The following is a 16687-nucleotide window of genomic DNA, read 5'->3' as shown; positions in this document are numbered from 1 at the left end:
CTTGAAGAGCTTTAATAAATCAGACCCAAAGTTTGCATTGCAACATATCATTATGACTGAAGACTTAGAGCTTGACCACTCTCTATGGTTCTCCTACAATGGGTCGCTAAATCCTGCCTGAAGGTTCTAGCAGAAGAGTGCAGCTACCCTTGACTTGATTGGTGTTTCCATAACAGTAAATGTCAATCCTCTTAAAATTATTGCAGATCTTTATTATTATTATTATCATTGTTATCTTGTAACCTAATCTTGTATTACCCTAACTACATGTTTTTTTGGAATGTGGGAGGAAAAACCCACACAAACGCTGCGTGAACATGCAAACTCAAGGCAGTCCTGGCCGAGATTCAAACCTAGGACCAATCACTGCAAAGACCACTGTGCTGCCAATATGATCCTATATATATATATATCATGAAGACACAAATGGAACAGTGCAGAAAGCAATACCTAACCAGTCAGGTCAACCAAAACAACCCTAGAGATCAACTGGGTGACATACATCAAATTCTTTGGTTTTATTTGCACAGGGACAGAAATTGAGGGTAAACCAATGGGGGGTACAGTCAGCATAAAAACCTGACATGATAAAACCTAGTGTTTCTCAACATGTGTTCTGTGGAACCCTAGGGTTCTTCCAGAGGTAGCTAGGGGTTCCTTGAGCAATAGGCCAAACAATTTAAATGATCCTTTCAGATATGTATATGTGTAGCCAGCAATGTAAGGTGCATTCCTCCCATTGACCAAAACACTTATTTACTGTGACCTGTGGTCATTGTTATTATTGCCAGGAGTTTCCAAAGACCTGAAAGACCCTTTCCTCCTCTGTACTAGGGTAAGGTTAATGAGAGGAGTTGGATTTCTTTTTTTGGCCCAAAAAGAAACCTCCAAGGAATTCCAAGGGCCTTCTAAGACTTCCAAAGAATTTTAAATCTCCAGTCCATTGAAGAAGATCTTTAAAGTTGGTAAAAGATAAAACAAATGTGGAAAAAACACCAATTTAGGAAAACTCAACAGGGGTGTGGTCTTTGTTAAGAAGAAGAGATTATCAACCAACATGGGGCCTGATTTATAACAGCTCTGCAAGATTGGAGAAGATAGAACAAGTGTGATCCAGCAAACCTGGAACACAGCAAATGAACTCTATCCCAGGTTTGCTGGATCCCCCATGTTCTCCAAGGTGACTTTTGGGTGCTACTAGTTAGCCCCTTTTACTGTGTAGAACAGTATCTGTAATACCCCACAACACAGTTACTTGCTCTTTCTAATTAATCAATAGTCCTTATTTTTAAAGCTCTCCAAGACTGGAGAAGATAGACTATCATGGAAAACCTGGAATACATTTCACAACATAATTTCCTTTTTTTTGGCAAATGTTTTCAATCCTTGACCAAATCCATTCCAGGGTTGGTTGATTACCCGAGTTCATCCATGATAGTCTATCTTCTCCAGTCTTAGAGAGCTTTTATAAATCAGGCCTGTGGTCTTAGTTTGGACCAGAGAAGGTCACCAACCGAGAACTTACATTGTGTTTTAAAAATCCTCTTTAAAGTCTAGTGTTGCTAAGCATCTTTAAAAGCATTCTTGTAAAAAAAAAGTAATTTTTAGTGTATTGTATCTATCAAAAATCAGTTAATAGCTAATGACACTGAGCAGCAAAGTGTCACCTAATAATGGTGCACTCCTGATTGCAAGCTGATGGAGGCTTGATGATTTCCTTTGAAGTGTCCCCTCCCTTGCGCCAGAGAGGGAAAGACGGTATCACGCTGAAGCCGCAGCTGAACGGAATAGTCTGACTACTGAGTGACTTGGTGGAAGGAAGTAATTAGAGTGATTGAAAGATGTGCGCAGGAAACAGTCGCGAAAAGAATAATAGCAAAATCAGATACAACTGAGAAAATTGACATCCTCCCCCAGACTTTTTACAGAAGTCATTTTTTTTTTCAGAGAGAGGTCGTGTTGCTTAAATTACTTTATTTCCAAGTCAAACTTAGGATAACTGTTGTTCTACAACTTGCCAGCTGCTTTTGTGGGGGAATAATCTAAAGGCGCTTTTATAAATTAATTTATCCAAATAATCAGTGCCATTTTTAAACCTGACCTCTCATTAGGATCTACGCAGAGAAGCAGCACAAAAACAAACCATTTTGTTGCTAATAGAAATCAGTTAGACACTCTGACTGTAACATACAAAAACAGAGGATATTATACTGCTTTTTTGCATAGCTTTTCATTATTCACTATTTGGGAATCAATTGTAATATAAAGTATATTGTATTATTCTTTAAGGAAGCTAAGTATGAAAAATGATATGTGAGTACATAATATTTCCATAGCAGCCAGGTTTAATCTGATTCCCTTTCCCTTTGTAAGAAAAAGCAGAAGATCTCCATTTACTTATAACATTCTATTGGACTTTAAAGCTCATTATAATCTACTTTCATTAAACATCATTTATCTTATAAAATCTTTATAATGTTTTTTTGAACATTAGAATAATACATGAAATGTACAGTTCATCTAAAAAAAACAACTAGATGAATACATGAACACACATCAAATTGTCCCAATTTCATTTCAATGCGTTTCCCAGGTTTACCTTCCTCAGGAAAATCATAAGACTTCAGAATCAGAGGAAGCAAAAAGGAAGCATGCGCGGAGAAATTGGCAAATTTTGAAAAAATCATGAGATGTAAAAAGAAGCTAGAAGAAGAAGATGGCTCATCAAGTTTTAATTCCTCAGGAAAATAATGGGACATCAGAATGAGGAAACAAAACTTGGGAAATGCATAAAAGTTAAATTGAGACAAATATGAGGTTTATTCATCTAGTTGTGTCACCCTTTCTCATACCTGCACACTGCAAAATTAGGTGATGTAAGCAAAAGCCAGAAGAAGAAGATAGACACATCTGGCGTCTCGTCCACGATGGAAATAAAAAGAAGGATGAGATGGCACAGGACCTACTGGAAGCAGGTTGCAGAGGGATCGACAGCATTACACCAGTAAAGTATTTTTTTTTTTGCTTTAAATGTTACTTGAAAAACTAGGATTCTGCACAAATAATAAAGAAAATAAATATTAAACCTCTATTTACTTGCTTATGTAAAGTCAGGGGATGACGTAGATGCTTTTCACCAAAAGGGTGTAACAAACAAAAGTCTTTATTGGGATAACTAAAAAAATGCTTCTTTACAGCAAGTCAGGAAGGTATAAACAATAGAGAAAGATGGTTTCTTCAGCCTAGTTGGGTAATTGTCCATAGTCCATCAGAACGCCCCCACGATAAGCATGAGTCCATAGTATCTCGTGAGGGTCCAATCCCCAGCCTGGGGTTTCCACAGTCCTTAAATCCAATGAAATCAGATTAGCATCAACAGCTTCCCATGTAACAATAACACCACTTCCCAGCTTGATTCCCCACCAAGCTTGTTTGCGGCCACTTCCTGCAATTCCACCTCTACTCCTTCTTGCCCTTATGGGATTCCCACCTTCCTACTGGGCAGATGCCATTACTGATGTGTACTTTGATGGACTGAAGAATCCCACCTAATCCTTCCCGTGACAACCAGTGAAAACATAGCAGCATAGTTGCCTAACATAAAAATAATCCCAAACTCCTTTCCCGACACACTAGTCTAAAAGGGCCAGCGCCCATATATAGAGGAAATGTACCTTCCGTCCAGGATCCAACTCTGCGATCCTGTACACTTACTAAACAGAAATATAAAACGTCTATTTACTTTAGCCTACTAAAACAAAGTAAAGCTTCTAAATCTGTGATACCTGCATTAGGTCCCTCCAAAAAAGAGACAGAGGGGGACGAGAGTGAAAGGTGAAATTATTTTTTTAATATTCTATTTTAATCTCTGTCGCCCTATTTACAGCTGAAGCTATTTCTTTTTATCATAACATTTGCTGCTGCTTTTTGATACTGTGTTATTATCCCTGTGAGATTCATTTTCTCAGTGGGTCTGAAGTCATTTATAGAACTTTTCAGTTGATTTTTAGCTCTGAAACTTTGGCCATTTTACTATACCTTTTGACCCACTTAACACTAATTTTCTCTATGGATCTACCGAACATTAGTATCAGCAAAGCTTCTGTAATGTTACAGGAGGAATGTTATTAATTTAATTTCATGCTTATTTTTTTTTATTTTATCAAAAGAATATTAAAAATCAGAGTGTCCAAATTGCTAAGCTTACCTGAGGGATACCAACTTGGTACACAATGTACACAAATTGATATTCCCATAGCAGAGGGCACACTTATATCAACCTCCATACTTTTCTGCACTGTGGCAAGGCCAAGGAGCTCCTTGGAGCACTCATGGGTCTCATGACCAAGCATCAGTGGGATAAGGATATATATATATATATATATATATATATATATATATATGTATATACTGTTGGGATAGTATTGGACAGGTGATGAGACATAACATTTAGAATTGAGGCCAAGCAGTTCAATCTTGGTTTCATCAGACCAAAGAATCTTGTCCCTCATAGGCTGAGAGCTCTTCGGGTGCTTTTTTGGAAACTCCATACAGGCTTTCATGTGTATTGGAGGACAACCTTCTGTCTAGCCACTGCCATGAAACCCAGACCTGTGGAGGGCTGCAGTCATGGTTGTCCTTCTGGAACATAGTCCTACCTCCATATAGAATCTCTGGAGCTCAGTCAGAGTGACCATCAGGTTCTTGGTGACCTCCATTGCTCAGTTTGGCCAGGCGACCAGCTCTTGGAAGAAGCCTGGTTGTGCCAATTTTCTTCCATTAGGTATCCACAAATGTTTGACCATATAGTAAAGTCTACTAATTTTCATATAACTCATATTTTACATCTAGAAAAATGTGTATCCTAATATATGTTAGAAACAGACTGATTTTTACATACTATTATATTTTATAGGCATGGTTTTTTGTAGTTAAATATGGATGGCCCCACTGTTTCCCTCCTTTATATATAGGTAAGAACATCTAACAATCACCCCATGGAGAATTAAACATGAGAAATAATTGGAAGAAAAGTGTTTTTGGCAGAACATAAGAATACAATGAAAGCCCATTACATGCAGTTTTCTGCAGTAGTTCTATCCTAGGTGGTCTGTTGTACAGGGAAAGGACCTATTATAATGTTAAAGTCTGTACATGCATGTGGTTTTTCTACATACAGTTCTGGCATGTTCTAAAATCCTGCAAACCCTTTTTCCCATAATGCAACGTGGCCACTTCATTGTAAAATAGGGAGATCTTTTTTATTCTTTGACAAACAATTGGCAATAACTTCATTGTCCAGTCAGCAGGCTTTATGATTTTATGTGGACTTTATTTTTAGACTTTTTTTGCATTGACTTTTTTAGACTTTACTTTATGACTGGGGTACCTGGATCAGGCCAGATGCACAGAATAACAAATCATTGGGATGTAACACAACTCACTTGCATGTATTTGTACATGACTTTAGCTTCTACAACACTATGTAAGGTTCATTACATTATTGTAGATAATATAAAAACATGGCAGTAGATATAGAAGGCAAAAATAAATTTGCCTTGAGTTTTACTAAAACACATGAACCTGCACAGTCCCGGGAAAAGTTCCAAACTATTCAAAGCTTCCACATGCATCTCAGGTGGCCTAGCAGTGAATTGGTAAAGCAAGGAATAGAAGTATATTATGGTATATTATACACCTGCCACCCTGCCCAGTATAGGATAGTCCATGTTCACATTAAAGAGACCCTGTCAGTCCCCTGCAAAAGAATAGGTAGGTTACTTTCTGGCACATCTTTTTTCTTTTTGCCTAAACCTTCAGTTTCTAGCATTATAGCGTTTCTAGCGTTCAGCTATTTTGGGGTAGTTGGATGTCTTTATCCTCTGCCATGTGCCGTGGTTTCTTTCTCGGAACAGTATGACAGTACACAACTTAGCAAAGGCACAGGGGTCAAAGAAACTACAGACAATGGCAGAGACTGCAGAAACTTGAAGGTGGTAAAGGAAGATAAAGGCCTCCAAAGATGTGAGTTTTCTACCTCTTCTATTGGAGAGGAGTGCCGAATTGAGGTATCTAAATACTATGCACTGCAGGTATACTTTAATGGCACCCTACCATTTCCTCACTCACACAGAGCTCACCGAGGGCTAAGGACTCTATCTGCACCCCATGTTCTCACTGCTTGAGCAGCCAATCATTAAGCCAAGGGTAAGTTAATCACGTGTTCCATGCAAACCAGAAATTATGGGTATTTGTCATGTTGACCAAGTTGAGTAGTGAGTAGCAATTCAAAGGTGAGCTACTGATGAAGCCATCATTTAAGGTTTTAAGTATTGGTACAGTAAAGGTTCACTTTAGTATACCTTGGAAGAGAACAGGCAAGCTTTTCAGGGTGAATTCCATAGAACAAGTTCTGAATGGAAAAACTTCCTCAAATTGCAAGCTGTAGAATGTATGCAGTTGATGTTTCTAGGACAGTTCTCCGCCATGATAATACAATTTGTCTAGGTCAGATACAGAATCCCAGGACGCTTTTCCATGTCTCACCACATCGTTCTGCTCCTATTTGGTGTAACCTGATCTAATTAGCATTCCCCAAAGCTAGCTATTACAGGAGACCTTGATAAACAGGTCACCCAGCTGTCGTTACTCCAGGTAATTATGCACTGGGCGATTATGCACTGCCATTCTTTTTAATAACTGCTTGACACGTTCCCCCCAAAAAAAAAAAAAAAAAACAGCATACTGTCTTTCACTCAACAGTAACTTTGTTACAGCAACATGACCTTCAATAACTCTGATGAGATGAGATGGTGAAAAGATGCCCACCGCAGGGAGCAAGGGAAAAATACAATCCATCTAGTCGCCTTTCAGATCCTTGTAAAATAGGAGTCGTCAGTCAGCAGAGCACATAATTCTATGAAATTAAAAATGTAATTGGAGAGAGAGTGAGTGAGAGAGAGAGGGAGAGAAAGAGTGAGATCAGATTATCTACAGCCACAAAGAACAACATACGAAAAAATCAACAAAACCTATAGAAAAACAATTCAGATCTCCAAGTTCCAACACTCTCGAGAAGAAATTTCTCGGGAAATGGCTTATTTTCTGGTCCCATGGTGGTCTTGCCTTAGCGAGGGTCGAATTATTAAAAAAAAAAAAAGAAAGTGAAAAAAAGACTGAATGATTTTAAGCCTATGGCAATTCATCTATCGCGCAGCGTACAAAGAGACGCGTTTGATACACAACCCAAGCCTCGTAAACGCTGCAAGCGAGCAATTTCCTCCCAAAGGCTCCATTTTGTAGACAATAAACTTGATCTACACGTCTAATAACATTTAATACATTTCAGTACACAATCTTAATTTGTAGCCGAAATCACCAGGTACTTGAAGAGACGGAGAGGCGAGACCAGTTGGTTCGTTAATGCCGTGCTTATTATGCTGAGGGTTGTAAATCACGAGGTGGTCTATGCATCAAGATGATTAGTGAAATTATATTTGAACATTACGCAGGATACGGCAGATTTATACCAGAAAAAAATAATTGTTTCGGTTACATTATTGATGTTGTTTATGTGTTTGCGGCATTTCGAATTTCCTGTGTGTCTTTTTTAATCAGCTGTTTTGCTTATTAAAACTCTAGGCAATTGTCTAAAAACAAATAAAAAGACTGCATTTATGGTGAGTTCTTCTACCTTCAAGTCAGGCTTGAGGGTAGCAAAGTTTGTGAATTGGTATAGCAAACAAAATAATTGCAACTGTTGTGATCTGCACCCCTCTGCAACATGGCACAGCCAAGGGAGTTGATTACGGCATGATTTCCTTTCACAATCACCTAATGATTGGATCTTTTAGTAGCATCTTCAATGAGCTCCTCCAAGTGCTTAATTCCTTCTTTAATATGTCCCTCCTCTTCCACTCCCTAGGGCCTGCTTCCCAATCACAATATATTTAAAGCTGAGCTCCAGTATCCTGCCCCTCACTTTCTTGGAGCACCCTAATCTATTTACATACCTTTTTTCTTCCAGTTGTGTAACTTCATAACTTTTAATAGTAGGTGGTTATAAATGCTGCAGAGAAGTGCCAACCTGGTGCCATTCCCCTGTGGATGCAGTTTGGACCAATGGCACATCCCCCTTTTAGGGGTTTGTTTCTTGACACTCTGGGCTCACAAGAGGTTGGTTAAATTACATTGGGTCTCATTCAATTTGGTTACGAACCAGTGTTGTTGTCAGCAAAGTATAGCCTTGAAGAAAAGGTGAGTATTGTAGCCTAAACTGTACTTTAATTTTACCAAGGAATGGGCTACGTGTAGAAAATGTATCAGTCTAATACAACTATAGACATGAGAGAGTTGGCCCAGCCGTATTTAAAATACATTGCTATACCTAATTATTTTTTATTAAATAAATAAAATATTTTTGGTCTAAAAAAGGAGAGAAAATTGAGAGATCAACTGTGAGGACTTGACTGTTCAAGCACCCCCACCCCCACCCCACATTTAGTTCACATTTGCTTTCTAATTTTCCAGGGTGTATTCTAGCCAAGTATTTTACTTGGCTAGGGTCATGGTAGCAATACTTGCCTTACTTTACTACAGTTTACGAATGTGGCTAAAGCTGCGTACACACGGCAAATTTTTCTCGCCCGATAATCGGTATCGGCCAATTATCGGGCGAAAATCTGCCGTGTGTACAGTCGGTCGTCGTCCATCGTCCGACGACCGTCCTGGCGGATCCATGGGCGATGGACGACGACCGATCCTAATGAAAGGGAAGGGGAGAGCGCGCAGCAGGGTGCCGCTCCGTCGCTCTCCCCCTCCCCTCTCCATAGAGCATGAACGGTGCTGTATGTACAGCATCGTTCATGCATCGTGCAGTCTTTTCTTTCACGATCCTTTCCAATCTTTCACGATCCTTTCCAACGAGAAAAATTGCAGGTGTGTACGCAGCTTTAGTCATTAGCTCTTCCCCAGCAATCTTTTTGACCTTGAAGGAAAAGTGGAACACTGATAAGCTTATCTCTCTGCTCCTATCTATCATCAGTGATTTCAGAGTGTTTTCAGAGTGCAAGTCAGCACCTATCTAGTTTTCTGTGTTAAATCATATTTGGCATAATTTATTTTCTTTATACTTTGGGTAAAATTATTTTCTTAGCATGACTATGCCTTACATACAGGTCTGGTCCAAAAAAAGTCACACACGCTATTCTTTTGTTGAACCTCCTTTAGCTTTGTGTCACGCACGGAGGACCTAGTGAGAGGACCACTAGGGGGCGCTACGGCTTGCACGGAGGTGGTGTGAGCCCTGAGAAGGGCCAAGGTGCAGAGTCTAAGCAGTAACCAGGTTTTCTACAGAGCCTCAGATGGTGAGGATGTTGCGCCGCTGGTTACTGCTGGGTTGCGGTCCTTGGGCACACCAAGGTGGGCAAAACACGGTACCAAATCAGAAAGCAGATGATTAGTCGCAGAAAGCCGAGGTCGAGGCAGGCAGCAAGCTAGAGAGTTCAGGTCACACGCCAGGGGTCAATTGCCAGGAATCCAGGAGACAAACACCAGTGACACGGGACACTGTGGACACAGAAAATACAGGAGACACTGGAAGCAACAGGAGGCACAGGTGACTCAAGGATATCCACAGACGGGAACCCTGGAACAGGACAGAGACGTTGGCTGGGAACCAACAGACTGGACAACGAGCAGTTAACGCAGGAGGTGATTAAGAGGCCATTTCTTGATTGGTCAGTGAAGCTGATAAAGCTTGCTAGTGTAGGCATGCCAAGAGTCAGAACTGCCCACATGCGCAGGAGAGACGCTTCTGCGCTTCAGCAAGGAAGAGGTAAGTGTGACACTTTAATTACGGCACACATTTGCCATGGTATCATTTTGATAAGCTTATTTAATTTTACAACATTTGTTTCTGTCCAGAGTTCCCAAAATCCTAAAGTATTGATCGGACTGCTACATAAGGTTCTCCAGCACATCCCAAAGATTCTCAATGGGGTTAAGGTCTGGATTCTGTGGTGGCCTATCCATGTGTGAAATTGTCTCATGCTTCTTGAACCACTCTTTCCCAATTTGAGCCCAATAAATCATGGCTTTGTCATCTTGCAATACGCTCCTGCCATCAGAGAAGAAAAACTCCATTGATGGAAAAACATGGTCATTCCGTATATTCAGGGAGTCAGGGAGTTGACCTTATATTTTGGACACAACCCTAAATCAACCCTAATCATAACACTGACCCCAGAGGCACCCTAGATCATAACACTGCCACTACACAGTCTTGGGGAAATTTCTTTGCAGAGGTAATGTAAATTCTGCACTTCAATGTTTCTCCAAATGCCCTCCATGTAAACATGGTCAACTACTTGACTGATTTGACTAATGACACCAGATCTGCACAGGAGACAGTATCTATGTCTCCCAATTCCTCCTCCAGTGGTCAATCTTCTATACAATTTTATTTAAAATCAAGACCACATATAGTAAACCAGTAAACCCCTTCTAACTTTTGCCTTCTTTTTTTTCATAGGTACAAATATCATACACTCCCATAATTCCAATCCATCAACTCCAAGACAATTTCTTCGTCATTCCATTTTATGGCTACTTTCCCTGAGGAAGCCAGTCGGCAAAACTCGTTGGGAACAGAGACAATAATATTTACCCAAATCTATCAAATCATTTACTGTTGTACTTGTTTTTACAGCTGAATTTTGTCCAGTATTACTGGCATTTATATTGTGTGTTTTTTTTAAGTTAGGAGTAAAAAACAATTTCACCTTTTTGCCACTAAAAACTTCCTCTCTATCTTTTACTGTTCTTCTTTGATATGGTCAACTACTTGGACAAAAAACACCACAACCCCTCTGGTTTTGCATTACAATCTTCACTATTAGACAATAAAACTATCTATAACATTAAAGTCCAAACAAAGATGCCCTACTTTCCACCCTCTAATCACTATTATTCCCAACAAGTCATCCAGCATTACATTGGCAACACTGTGAATGCCTTTTCAGCTCTGACCATCCTTATTCCAATAAAAATGGAACAACGTAGTCCTGCACTGTATAGGATTACACAACACTTTTTACAAAAAGAAATGTGGGCACTTATTTTTTGCATTATTTCAAATTCGCTCTTTTTACATTTAATATAGAGTTGGATAGATTGAAAAGCTTTTATATCTCTCTGACATTTCAGCTTTTCTATAAGTAGATTGCAAAAAAAACTCTCATTGGTCCTACAAGGCCCTTTGCACTTTTAAACCAATCATGCTATTTTCTACTAAATGCTGCAGATAGCTTTGAAAAGGTTTAGCGTAACCTCATGGAACTTTGTCCAGTGTCTTTGTCTTATGGATGGCCTCCCCTGTGGGCATCTAAGCTGCCATTACTTGCCCATCTTCTCACAGGGCTCTGGATAGGAATGAATTTTTTAACATGGTTCAGGCAAGTAGCGAGATCCAATTTATTCTCCGAGAAACAGTATTTTTATACTCGGGTAATCTAATATTCTTTAAATGAAAGTTGAAGCTTCAATTTAAACCAAACAAATGACATATCAATAAGTCCATGACTTTTATCAGTACAGCGTTGAGTTACACTTTATGAGGGAACAGAGACTAATCATCATAGGAGGGAAAAAAAAGTTTTCAGACTGCAGAGACCGGAGATAAAATTGCTTGAGGTCTGACAAAGTTATATTGCCTATTTTACACCTTATTTCTGAGTTTTGCCCATTGTTTTATCATGGAAGATGTCTTCAGTAGCTTTTCATAATTATGCCCGAAGGTCTAACTAGTAAAGGAACTTCAACTGAGATCAGGCAATAAATAATGCATACTGGGTTCTTTTAGGGGCTCCTACGGGGCTCGTAGGTAATGAGGGAACAATGTACCGACGTTACTGAACTATGGGCCGGCTCCCTTGAATGGTGCAATAGAGAATGATCTAGAAATAATGCAAAAATAAAACATGTCTTAGACAGTGGAGGCTGTTCATTATGTCAAAATGAATAATGTAATAGAAACGCTAAGCTACAACAAAGGGAGGGGAACAGTTTCCATTAACATACTGCATGTTAACAGTAATAATTTAAGAGGAATATATAACAGTTTTTATCACTTTTTTATTAGAAATTATAATCCAGTGACATTCTGATCAGTAGAATTGATCTTCAGGTACAATAAATAGGAAAAAGTTTGTGGTCACCTGACGCTTATTTGAGCTTTCAAACCAGGGCATTGTATGGCCATTATTATGGATTTGATTGCAAGGTCCACAAAAAGATCAACTCTATTACAAATTTAGGCAATCAATAAATGATCTTTGTGGCTTGGAATATATAGGTAACAAGTTATCACAATAAAGCACAGGGGCATGCTGGTTGTAGGTACAGGCTGCAGTTGTTAAGTAGTAAAACTGTGTTCAAAAGGAGCTGAAATTAGATTTGTGGGTTGTCGATCATGGAAGTAGGTAGGTTGATTTTGCAGTAGGAGACCCAAAGCAGATCTCTTTCCCATTTAGACAGACTTTATTAATTTCATGGAAAGGTTAATACTACCCATGCATACCACAATTATTCTTCCCACTGGTGACCAATTTAGGAGGCTTTTGTCCCACAGACTTTCAATAAATTAGTTTTAGCAGGGGGTTCCCTAAAGGTAAAGAGTTTGGGAAAGGCTGCGTTGGACCATAATGTATTGCATTTCTCTCCTAAAAATGTGATGGAATGTATAAGGCCTAAGGCAAACAAGCCAAGAGATTGGCAGATGGGCAGTGTATAAATCATATTAAATTAAATATTTGAAATGTTGTGTTAAGATAGTATGGATAACCTTTAGTACATTCATGACTCTTAGTACAACATTATTTTTACTGAATATTTGACAATATGCTTTACAAAGTTCATAGTCATATCACTAAATGTGGAGCTCACAATCTATTGTCCCCACTATCTTTATAGACTAATGTCCCTAACATATTCTAAGGCCAATTGAGATGTTGGGAGACACTTTCCCTACCAGCATGTTTTTGGCACATTTAGTAAATAGAAAATCACCACAAAACAACAACAATTTATCAGACAGATGGCAAATTCCCTCAACCAAACCCCTCAATCACATCTCGTCCTTGATGTGATTATGATGATGATTATCGGTAATACTCAAATTGGCTGCATCACCAGTAAAAGTTCCAATGCTTATGTCTCATTGGATATTATGAGTTAAAATACACAGATAGCAAACATTTATTGGACAAATGCATGTAATCCTTTGCTGATCATTGTATATATTTCTGTTGATCAAAATCTGTAACAAACAAGGTATCTGCTAAAGCAAGAATACACCTGCTAGAGCCTGAATACACCATAACTGAAAATACTTGTCATTCTGACCGTCCCTATAAAGAGTAGTTAAATAAACATGCACTCTTGCATAGAATAAACATGCATGCTAATATTCTCCCCAGAATTGTTTTGAAGCTGAGTGGGAAGAAGCTGTAGGTGGGTAGTAGCCCCTGAATTGTGACCAAAGTTTTCAGTTGTTTTTTTCTGTATTGTAACAGCCAAGTTACTGAAAGTGCTGGGTGGTGCGCCTGACTAAAAGGGGCTGGAGAGAGAACACTGCTTGATTTTTTCTAGGGATCAAGAATGGGGAAGCACTGCGTTGTCCTTCATCCATGGAAGCTTAGCCAAAGTTCATTGTGGAGGAGCTACAGACATTTATCCTGATTCAACCATGATAAGTTTGATTTAGCCAACCTAATGGTATGTTTGTAGGAACCATCTGGTAAACGTCAACCTTTAAAATGACTCAAACATTACTGTTCATGCTATATTACCATCATTTTATGTCTATACTGGTCTAAACTTTGTATTTTGGTCCATTATAAAAGGATCCATCACTTCACCCATCACAAAATACTATTCTTCAATCCCTTATGTATTTACCAAAAATGCCAACTTTACTAAGAAACAGTTGACCTGACTTTCAAATGAAATTTTAGACAGTCAGGACACTACTTCATCCTCTTTGTTTTGCTTCCATACCTTTCCGACAAAACCATTTCTTCTATGGAGGAAAGGGCTGGTGAAAAGTCTTGACTTTGTTATATGGACACCATATGTGAAGGTCAAGTCAACTGTTTTAATGGCAAACAGTGGCTCTATATAGACAAGTGTATGTAAAATATCACAACTTTCATCAAATTGCTTGATCAATAGGATTCCTAAATGAACAGGGTCTCCTAAGTATATCTGCTCTGGTTTCCCTCATAATAAACATGCATCTCACCTATCTCTCCCGGTCTCCCGTTTAAAGACACTGTCACAGTAGTTCATACGCATCTCAGTTGTTATGTAAATTTTAGCACCAGTGTAGTTTTCCACCACTTTGCGAAGCATGTTGTACACAATCCCCTTCCCATCTTGGCGCATGTTCCTAAAAGGACCCCATATGACGTAGATGGTGTCATTAGTCTCTTTAAAGAAGTAACTGGGGTCTTTGAGCAGGAGTGGGACACTAGTATGAGATACAACCCGGATCGTAGTCCTCCTTCCGACATCTTCTGTATAGCCTTTGGTGGGAGCATTGTTCATTCTCCATATGCAGGAAGAGTGGTCAATTTCAGGTCCAACCTTCTGCCCAATCATCTGTCCTGAATTTGATACAATCGCACAATGGCTGCAGTCAAGCTCAAGAGGCTGCGGAAAAAAAAGAAAAACATTTTTTGTTCACTAAACAGCAAGTATGTCAAACATGAAAATATGATTTTTAAAATAGACATAGTTTACTTGAACACTCTAAGCATTAGCCACCTGCTCCGGGTTTTTCCAATTTGTATTGGTGGTTTGTAAAGTGCCCCTTACCCCGATGACCTAATGTTCATGATCATTGAAGGAAGGGCCTCACTACACTGGTAATCAGTGGGAAGAATGCTCTTTACGTTGGTGGTAAATGGGAACAATGCCCACATACATTCATGATAAGTGAGAAGAATGACCCTAACATTGGTGGTCAAAAATGTGGGAAAATTTCTCCTACATTGGTGGTCAGTGAAAAGAATGTCCCTTACATTGATGGCCTTTGGGAAGAATGTCTCTTACATTGGTGGCCATTGGGAAGAATGTCTCTTACATTGGTGGCCATTGGGAAGAATGTATCTTACATTGGTGGTCACTTGAAAGAATGACCCTAACATTGGTGGTCATTTGAAAGAAACCTTTTATACTGGTGATCAGCGGGAAGAATGCTCCCTACATAGATGTTCATTTGCATGAATGACCCTTACAATTGTAGTCAGTAGGAAAAATGCTCCCTACATGGATGGTCATTTCGAAAAATGACCCTTGGATTGGTGGCCATTGAGAAGAAAGCTCCTTACACTGGTGTTCAGTGAGAAGAATGACTTGATTGGTGGTCAGTGGGAAGAATGCAAATACAGAAAATGTCTATTGATTCCTTTTAACTTCCTCTGCGCTAAATTTACAATATAAACAATTTTATTACATTCTTAGCTATCTTACGCAAACTATAGAACTCTTCCTCCAAATATGATTTCTAATTAGTAAAAGGGGCCTAAACAACAGAACACTAATGCAGCAACTACATCTAAGAACTGGAGGGCTGTTATACATAATACATTTTTATTCTAGGTTAAGATATGCTTTAACTTAACAATGAAAAAGATGACTGACCACCAATGTAAGAAGCATTCTTCCAAATGACCACCAATGTATAGGGATGTTCTTTCCATTCAATACCAATGTAAAATAGTATACACACACACATATATATATATATATATATATATATATATATATATTTACATATATACACACGCACACACATATATATATACATACACACACAATCCTTCCAAATACCCCACAGTTACGCATTTTGTAAGAAAGTAACAGGTTCTCTTTTAGAACAGCTTCAGCTTATAGGAATCTATTTTCTTACTAAAAAAAAATAAATAAATAAATAAAGGCAAAAAAAGACATGTGCCAAGTAACAATCTGTTTCCCACAGTGAGTATTTTCATTTTCAATCAAAAAAGCCATAGATAGAGAACAAGAAAGTGAAAGCCATTAATATTGTTTCAATTTTATTGAATAGATTTATGGATAATCTGGGCATAAAGCAGAAAAGCAATAGAAAGGCAGACGCACGTTGCATATTTTATTTATACATATAAATTGTAGTCTGCTTTGCTGGGCGAGATTACACTTTCATTCTATGAATTGTCTCCTAACAAAGCATGTCAGCTGTAATCTGCGCTGCCTCTCCAGACGCCGCAGCACGTCGCTCTTATCTCTCCTGGATTCCTGTAAAACACTCGGATTTTATACGGATAATAAATGTCACTTTGATGGTAAGAAATAAAAAATAGGCATTTTTCAATATTGCTTTGGCTATTGAAATGAGATTTTTTTTTTAACCGTAATGAGCAATATAATTAAATATGCGAGAAACACAGCTAAGGACTCTTGGTAATAAAATCGTCATTGTTTTAATTGTATTTGGTTACTCACAGCACAAAGATGGTTTAAGGCAGAGCAATAAAGCGAACCTGTGCTTTGCCCATGTTGGGCAAGGGCCAATATCTCTTAAAGTGGAAGTATTTTTAGCTGTCTTTGCTCCCTCACCAGCACTGACTTCTTCACCCGACACTTTCCC

At 38.7% G+C, this 16687-nt stretch overlaps 1 protein-coding gene across 1 annotated transcript in view; it reads right to left on the bottom strand.

The window, feature by feature from the left end:
- The window catches only part of ST6GALNAC3 (ST6 N-acetylgalactosaminide alpha-2,6-sialyltransferase 3), a 211776-nt gene that overhangs the window by 72471 nt on the left and 122618 nt on the right, over nucleotides 1–16687 (bottom strand). The window contains exon 3 of the mRNA XM_072419495.1: nucleotides 14300–14709. Coding sequence (XP_072275596.1) covers nucleotides 14300–14709 — 410 coding nt within the window. The remainder of the gene's footprint in view (nucleotides 1–14299; nucleotides 14710–16687) is intronic.

Source organism: Pyxicephalus adspersus, chromosome 8 (assembly GCF_032062135.1).
Source record: "Pyxicephalus adspersus chromosome 8, UCB_Pads_2.0, whole genome shotgun sequence".
Lineage (NCBI taxonomy): Eukaryota > Metazoa > Chordata > Amphibia > Anura > Pyxicephalidae > Pyxicephalus > Pyxicephalus adspersus.
This window is presented reverse-complemented; position numbering and strand designations above follow the sequence as displayed.